This window comes from Salvelinus fontinalis, unplaced genomic scaffold (genome assembly GCF_029448725.1).
Source record: "Salvelinus fontinalis isolate EN_2023a unplaced genomic scaffold, ASM2944872v1 scaffold_1070, whole genome shotgun sequence".
In the NCBI taxonomy this organism is placed as follows: domain Eukaryota; kingdom Metazoa; phylum Chordata; class Actinopteri; order Salmoniformes; family Salmonidae; genus Salvelinus; species Salvelinus fontinalis.
Window position 1 is genome coordinate 52,797 of NW_026601279.1, and position 9,296 is coordinate 62,092.

Here is a 9,296-nt window from a genome sequence, read left to right on the forward strand (position 1 = left end):
CTTTTCACTCCCCTCTCTCCGCCTCTCTGCCTTTTCACTCCCCTCTCTCCCTTTTCACTCCCCTCTCTCCGCCTCTCTCCCTTTTCACCCCCTCTCCGCCTCTCTCCCTTTTCACTCCCTCTCCCTCTCTAAGAACTTCCCATTTGAATCAATAAGGATTGCAGTTGTGGGTGACTATCTGAGTGGAGCAGACTGGGAGGCTGGTATTCTGACCTGGGCTGGAGCAGACTGGGAGGCTGGTATTCTGACAGGGGCTGGAGCAGACTGGGAGACTGGTATTCTGACCTGGGCTGGAGCAGACTGTGAGGCTGGTATTCTGACCTGGGCTGGAGCAGACTGGGAGGCTGTTATTCTGACCTGGGCTGGAGCAGACTGGGAGACTGGTGTTCTGACCTGGGCTGGAGCAGACTGGGAGGCTGGTATTCTGACCTGGGCTGGAGCAGACTGGGAGGCTGGTATTCTGACCTGGGCTGGAGCACACTGTGCTGGAGCAGACTGGAAGACTGGTATTCTGACCTGTGCTGGAGCAGACTGGGAGACTGGTATTTTGACCTGGGCTGGAGCACACTGTGTTGGAGCAGACTGAGAGGCTGGTTGGCTGACCTGGGCTGGAGCACACTGTGCTGGAGCAGACTGGGGGACTGGTATTCTGACCTGTGCTGGAGCAGACTGGGAGACTGGTATTCTGACCTGTGCTGGAGCAGACTGGGAGACTGGTAATCTGACCTGGGCTGGAGCAGACTGGTAGGCTGGTGCAGTGTCATCAGGCTGTGTGGTGGAGGCCATCCTGTTCTCGGGTTCTGCTTTTGTTATGCCAACCACCAGGTCATTATTACCACCAGGTCATTAGAACAACCAGGTCATTAGAACCACCAGGTCATTAGAACCACCAGGTCATTAGAACCACCAGGTCATTAGAACCACCAGGTCATTATAATCACCAGGTCATTAGAACCACCAGGTCATTAGAACCACCAGGTCATTAGAACCACCAGGTCATTAGAACCACCAGGTCATTAGAACCACCAGGTCAGGGAGAAAAGACTCACCTTGTCGCTCAGGTAGGGCATCAGCCTGAGCTATTTAAAAACACGTTTTCAACATTTCAAGATAGCAGTTAGTTTAGTTTGATGTAAATAAAGATAGCTGAGAAGTGGGACTCTGTCATTGTTTCTGACAAGATCTCTCATTGATCTCGGGTTCAGCCACCAGGGGGCACCAAACCTCTTTGAAAAGTTCATGTGAATAGTTACCACTTCTCAGGAGATGATAGACTTAGCCTTTCAAATGTTTTGTAATGATGGGATGGCTATTGAACAGAACTTTAAAACCTGGTTTTCTTGTATGTACCAGTTCATGAAATCACACATTTGACATTTATGCTCACTGAGTCTGTACATAGTCAAAGCTTTCCTTAAGTTTGGGTCAGTCACAGTGGTCAGGTATTCTGTCCTTTCTCCGCCTCTCTCCCTTTTCACTCCCCTCTCTCCCTTTTCACTCCCTCTCTCCGCCTCTCTCCTTTTTCACTCCCTCTCTCCGCCTCTCTCCCTTTTCACTCCCTCTCTCCGCCTCTCTCCCTTTTCACTCCCTCTCTCCGCCTCTCTCCCTTTTCACTCCCTCTCTCCCTTTTCACTCCCCCTCTCCCTTTTCACTCCCCCTCTCCCTTTTCACTCCCCCTCTCCCTTTTCACTCCCCCTCTCCGCCTCTCTCCCTTTTCACTCCCCCTCTCCTCCTTTTCAATCCCCCTCTCCGCCTCTCTCCCTTTTCACTCCCTCCCTCTCCGCCTCTCTCCCTTTTCACTCCCTCGCTCTCCCTTTTCACTCCCTTTTCACTCCCCTCTCTCCGCCTCTCTGCCTTTTCACTCCCCTCTCTCCCTTTTCACTCCCCTCTCTCCGCCTCTCTCCCTTTTCACCCCCTCTCCGCCTCTCTCCCTTTTCACTCCCTCTCCCTCTCTAAGAACTTCCCATTTGAATCAATAAGGATTGCAGTTGTGGGTGACTATCTGAGTGGAGCAGACTGGGAGGCTGGTATTCTGACCTGGGCTGGAGCAGACTGGGAGGCTGGTATTCTGACAGGGGCTGGAGCAAACGTTTCACCATTGGGACGCTTGATGTAATTAAGTAATTGTTCTTTTCGGATATAAAGAATACGCTGTATCAACAAAAAACGGATTGCAACTTGCAAAACATCAGACGGAGGCGCAACAACTTCCAACTTTGTTCGACATTTGAAGCTGCACAAAGAACGGTAAGTCGTGGCTAATATAGCCAACAGATTTACAATATTTGTTTTTGCTAGTATAGCATGTAGGCTAACGTAACATTAAAGCAATGAGCCTCCACACAGTCAGTCAGTACGGGAACGTGAACATTGCACCCAAGAATGCGCTACAACTGGCTAGGTAGTTGTAGTCTATGTATTACTCATCTCATATGTATATACTGTATTCTATCCTATTCTACTGTATCTTAGTCTATGTATTACTCATCTCATATGTATATACTGTATTCTATCCTATTCTACTGTATCTTAGTCTATGTATTACTCATCTCATATGTACATACTGTATTCTATCCTATTCTACTGTATCTTAGTCTATGCATTACTCATCTCATATGTATATACTGTATTCTATCCTATTCTACTGTATCTTAGTCTATGTATTACTCATCTCATATGTATATACTGTATTCTACCCTATTCTACTGTATCTTAGTCTATGTATTACTCATCTCATATACTGTATTCTATTCTACTGTATCTGTCTATGTATTACTCATCTCATATGTACATACTGTATTCTATCCTATTCTACTGTATCTTAGTCTATGTATTACTCATCTCATATGTATATACTGTATTCTATCCTATTCTACTGTATCTTAGTCTATGTATTACTCATCTCATATGTATATACTGTATTCTACCCTATACTACTGTATCTAAGTCTATGCATTACTCATCTCATATGTATATACTGTATTCTATCCTATTCTACTGTATCTTAGTCTATGTATTACTCATCTCATATGTATATACTGTATTCTACCCTATACTATTGTATCCTAGTCTATGCCGCTCTGACATCGCTCGTCCATATATTTATATATTCTTATTCCTTTACTTAGATTTGTGTGTATTAGGTATTTGTTGTGAAATTGTGAGATATTACTGCACTGTTGGAGCTAGAAACACAAGCATTTCGCTACACCCGCAATAACATCTGTATGTGACAAATAACATTTGATTTATTATGAAGGTCACTTGTGTAAAATGTACTTTTCCCCACTCATCTTTTGACATTGCTTATTTATTTTTAGTGGCTTGGCTGCTTCCAGACTATGTCAAAGGCCAATCCTGGTAGATCTGAACCTAATGCAGCTTGGAGTGATCAGATGACAGAAGTCACATTTAGGTGCCAGGTGTAACTGAGGCCATAGATGCTCCATATCCATTACTTTGAGTGTTTTATAACGCGGCTTGGAGTGATGGTGGTGATTACCACTCCACCAGCAGAGCTGTGGGAGACCACCTCAAGCCCCTGGTAGAGCCGGGGGTGGTGTTTACCACTCCATCAGCAGAGCTGTGGGAGACCACCTCAAGCCCCTGGTAGAGCCGGGGGTGGTGTTTACCACTCCACCAGCGGAGCTGTGGGAGACCACCTCAAGCGCCCTGGTAGAGCCGGGGGTGGTGTTTACCACTCCATCAGCAGAGCTGTGGGAGACCACCTCAAGCCCCTGGTAGAGCCGGGGGTGGTGTTTACCACTCCACCAGCAGAGCTGTGGGAGACCACCTCAAGCCCCTGGTAGAGCCGGGGGTGGTGTTTACCACTCCACCACGCCTTCAGCAGGCTGGAAATGTGGGATTGATCTGTTTGATCCATTTAATTGCTAGATTGTAGTTATTTCGCCACTATGGGCCTATTTATTGCCTTACCTCCGTACTCCATTTACACACACTGTATATATATATTTTGTGTTACTGACTGTACGTTTGTTTATGTGTAACTCTGTGTTGTTTTTTTGTCGCACTGCTTTGCTTTATCTTGGCCAGGTCGCAGTTGTAAATGAGAACTTGTTCTCAACTGGCCTACCTGGTTAAACTATCATTATGACATCATGGCCTACCTGGTTAAACTATCATTATGACATCATAGCCACCTGGTTAAACTATCATTATGACATCATGGCCTACCTGGTTAAACTATCATTATGACATCATGGCCACCTGGTTAAACTATCATTATCACATCATGGTCACCTGGTTAAACTATCATTATGACATCATGGCCACCTGGTTAAACTATCATTATGACATCATGGCCACCTGGTTAAACTATCATTATGACATCATGGTCACCTGGTGAAATAAAGGTGAAATAAAAATAAAATGTTGATGAAATCAAATCAAGCTTTATTTATACAACATTTTTCAGGCTTGAATGGAACAGGAACAAGAAAAAAACAAATAAAAGACAATGAAAATAATCAAAAAGTTAGTACACATACAGAAGAATAATGAACATTTTAAGGAAATTCCATTGATTAAAATATTTATTGGATGCAATAACACACCCAAAATATTAGCTTGTTTTTTTAGGAGGGTTCTGAAAGGCACTATAAGGGTGTCCACTGTAAATTGACTAGTAACAACAACTGGGACCTAAGCACATTTCAGACATGGATGCAACACAATGGCTTCTCAGAAAAAAAACAACGAAAAAAAACTGAAATATTGAGGATAAAAAAAGAAGAACAACGGAAAGACTAATGAGCATTGCAAAGGAAATGCCATTGATTCAAATATTAACAATATAATGCTACATCCAACCCAAAACATAACTAGTTTTTTAGGAGGGGCTCTGAAAGACACTACGGGGCATCGATTGAAAATTGACTGGTAACAACTGGGACCTAAAAGTCACCCACCATGAGACCCACTAAATCTGCCCAAGAAGAGGCAAACAAAAGAAAAAAACACACCAAACTTAAAGACAGGAAGCAAACCAAAAAGGTGGAGCAACTAAAGGTGTTGACTCTCCACATCTATCAAGACAACTGGAGCACTGGGCCAGACACTCTTAAATAGAACCTGGACCAGCTCAGGTGAAACACCTTCCCACTAACGAGATGGACAAGCCAGCACAGGTGTAACACATACTGACTAACGAGATAGCACGTAGGGCTCATTGATTGGTGTTAACGAGCTATACTTGCTAACGAGCTAGACGTGCTGACAAGCTGGACGTGCTGACGAGCTATACGTGCTAAAGTCCAACCTCAAAACATAAATGAAAAAAATATAATTACTTTCTATAGAATCCTGAAACTCACCAGCTTCTAGAACTCTCGTCCTCCTAAAACTCTCATCGCCTTGGACAAAACTCAAATCAAATTGTATTAGTCATGTCTGATTTCAAGAGCTCCTGCAATATCCCGAGCTTCTCTCTCTTTTCAGGGTTCACTCGATAGGCATGTTGTTGGATCGGGGCCCAGTCCCCAATGTCATGTCATTCCACGGAGGGCCTAGTGTCTGCAGGTTTTTGGTTTTTCCTTTCAATAAAGCCCTAGACAACCAGGTGTGGGGAGTTCCTAACTAATTAGTGATGTTAATTCATCAATCAAGTACAAGGGAGGAGCGAAAACCCGCAGACACTCGCCCCCCGTGGAATGAGTTTGACACTTGTGCTCTAGTACATGTGGGTTGGTACATCTGAGAATGATCCCTGATATTCTAAAAGCAGGATAACAATTTCAATATAATAGTACCCAAAAATTGTCAGCTGGTTGCATAAATAACTATGACTAAATGTTACATAAATTGTAAATATGAAAATCAAAACCAAATGTACACCCCTTTGTTAATATATATTGGCAATACTTCACTTAAGGGTGAGGCATGGAATAATAAAACATGTATCTTTTGTCAGGCTGAATGTTTGAAGTATGAGGTGATTTGAGTCATGCTTCTTCAGTAGTGGAATAAAGACAATTAGCACTTGAATGTTTTCAATAAATACTGGAGTGATGTAGGATTGTTCATAAAACTGATTATAGACCAATTTATTATATAACATGTATTTTCTGATGTTGAATCCGAGATCTTTTATCAGATTATCTCTGGTCACAGCTATATCTTCCCACATTTATTACTGCTATAAGGTTTCTGTCCTGTGTGTTTTCTCTGGTGTGAAGTCAGAGAGCTAGATGTAGTAAATCTCTTCCCACATTGATCACAGCTATAAGATTTCTCTCCTGTGTGTGTTCTCTGGTGTTTAGTCAGAGAGCTAGATTCAGTAAAACTCTTCCCACATTGATTACAGCAATAAGGTTTCTCTCCTGTGTGTGTTCTCTTGTGTGATGTCAGCTGGCCAGATCTACCAAAACTCTTCCCACATTGATCACAGCTATAAGGTTTCTCTCCTGTGTGTGTTCTCTGGTGTAAAGTCAGATGGCCAGATGTAGTAAAACTCTTCCCACATTGATCACAGCTATAAGGTTTCTCTCCTGTGTGTGTTCTCTGGTGTAATGTCAGCTGGTCAGATCTACCAAAACTCTTCCCACATTGACCACAGCTATAAGGTTTCTCTCCTGTGTGTGTTCTCTTGTGTGATGTCAGCTGGCCAGATCTACCAAAACCCTTCCCACATTGATCACAGCTATAAGGTTTCTCTCCTGTGTGTGTTCTCTGGTGTAAAGTCAGATGGCCAGATGCAGTAAAACTCTTCCCACATTGATCACAGCTATAAGGTTTCTCTCCTGTGTGTGTTCTCTGGTGTAAAGTCAGATGGCCAGCTGTAGTAAAACTCTTCCCACATTGATCACAGCTATAAGGTTTCTCTCCTGTGTGTGTTCTCTGGTGTAAAGTCAGATGGCCAGCTGTAGTAAAACTCTTCCCACATTGATCACAGCTATAAGGTTTCTCTCCTGTGTGTGTTCTCTGGTGTAATGTCAGCTGGATAGATGTAGTAAAACTCTTCCCACATTGACCACAGCTATAAGGTTTCTCTCCTGTGTGTGTTCTCTGGTGTTTAGTCAGCGAGCTAGATTCAGTAAAACTCTTCCCACATTGATTACAGCAATAAGGTTTCTCTCCTGTGTGTATTCTCTGGTGTGAAGTAAGAGCGCTAGATGTAGTAAATCTCTTCCCACATTGATTACAGCAATAAGGTTTCTCTCCTGTGTGTATTCTCTGGTGTGAAGTAAGAGCGCTAGATGTAGTAAATCTCTTCCCACATTGACCACAGCTAAAAGATTTCTCTCCTGTGTGTGTCCGCTGGTGTACTATCAGGCTTTGTAGGTGAGTAAAACTCTTTCCACATTGATTACAGGTATAAGGTTTCTCTCCTGTGTGTATTCTCTGGTGTTTAGTCAGAGAGCTAGATTCAGTAAAACTTTTCCCACATTGATCACAGCTATAAGATTTCTCTCCTGTGTGTGTTCTCTGGTGTTTAGTCAGCGAGCTAGATTCAGTAAAACTCTTCCCACATTGATTACAGCAATAAGGTTTCTCTCCTGTGTGTATTCTCTGGTGTGAAGTAAGAGCGCTAGATGTAGTAAATCTCTTCCCACATAGATCACAGCTAAAAGGTTTCTCTCCTGTGTGTGTCCGCTGGTGTACTATCAGGCTGTTCAGCTGAGTAAAACTCTTCCCACATTGATTACAGCAATAAGGTTTCTCTCCTGTGTGTATCCTCTGGTGTAATGTCAGCTGGCTAGATGTAGTAAATCTCTTCCCACATTGATCACAGCTATAAGGTTTCTCTCCTGTGTGTGTTCTCTGGTGTAATGTCAGCTGGCCAGATGTAGTACATCTCTTTCCACATTGATCACAGCTGTAAGGTTTCTCTCCTGTGTGTGTTCTCTGGTGTAATGTCAGCTGGTCAGATCTACCAAAACTCTTCCCACATTGACCACAGCTATAAGGTTTCTCTCCTGTGTGTGTTCTCTTGTGTGATGTCAGCTGGCCAGATCTACCAAAACTCTTCCCACATTGATCACAGCTATAAGGTTTCTCTCCTGTGTGTGTTCTCTGGTGTAAAGTCAGATGGCCAGATGTAGTAAAACTCTTCCCACATTGATCACAGCTATAAGGTTTCTCTCCTGTGTGTGTTCTCTGGTGTAAAGTCAGATGACCAGCTGTAGTAAAACTCTTCCCACATTGATCACAGCTATAAGGTTTCTCTCCTGTGTGTGTTCTCTGGTGTAATGTCAGCTGGATAGATGTAGTAAAACTCTTCCCACATTGACCACAGCTATAAGGTTTCTCTCCTGTGTGTGTTCTCTGGTGTACAGTCAGATTGCTAGATGTAGTAAAACTCTTCCCACATTGATCACAGCTATAAGGTTTCTCTCCTGTGTGTGTTCTCTGATGAATTTTAATGCCTGAGGAGGTGAATCTCTTCCCACAGTCAGAGCAGCAGTGAGTTATCTTCCCTGTGGATCTCTGCAGGTGTTTCTTGAGGAGTTCTGATCTGGAGAGACTCTTCTCTGCCTCGTCAGCATCATGAGGTTGTTGAGGCTCCCCAGAGGATCCACGATAGTCCCTTATCTCTCCTGTGTGAACAACAAAGTCAGATGATTAAAGGCCCACAAAAGCGGTAATCCACTGTAAAAGGTGATGCCAACAGAGTAGCCATGATGTTGTTCAACAATTGATGTCTGTAATGAATGTTAATTATGTAACAATAATCTTAAAATGAGCAAGAATAGTCATAGTTTGTCTTGTTTTCACATTAGTAGTAAAATCAATGATTGTAGGCTAGAAATAAGTTATTCAAGTTGTTGAAACTCTAAGCAGTGTGCCAGACGACTTTTGGTCTCCAATATAGGCCCCTTTCTGTGTTTAATAAAATTGCGGCACGAGGGCGATGCAACACAACTTGATTGTAGAAACTCCTCCCTGCTAATGAGGAAACCACTAGTTATGGATGTAGTATATCTGCTAATGAGGAAACCGATAGTTATGGATGTGGTATATCTGCTAATGAGGAAACCACTAGTCATGGATGTAGTATATCTGGTAATGAGGAAACCACTAGTTATGGATGTAGTATATCTGGTAATGAGGAAACCGCTAGTTATGGATGTAGAACTATCTGGTAATGAGGAAACCACTAGTTATGGATGTAGTATATCTTCTAATGAGGAAACCACTAGTTATGGATGTAGTATATCTGGTAATGAGGAAACCACTAGTTATGGATGTAGTATATCTGGTAATGAGGAAACCACTAGTTATGGATGTAGTATATCTGGTAATGAGGAAACCACTAGTTATGGATGTAGTATATCTGG

General features: G+C 42.9%; 1 protein-coding gene across 1 annotated transcript; it reads right to left on the reverse strand.

Moving 5' to 3' along the window:
- Positions 1-4,438: 4,438 nt before the first annotated feature.
- Positions 4,439-8,558, reverse strand: LOC129848559 (zinc finger protein 850-like; the record flags this gene model as incomplete). The annotated part of the gene is made up of 1 exon (XM_055915724.1): positions 4,439-8,558. A coding segment is annotated over one exon (2,429 nt), but the record flags the coding sequence as incomplete, so codon positions are not given.
- Between the last annotated feature and the right edge of the window lie 738 nt (positions 8,559-9,296).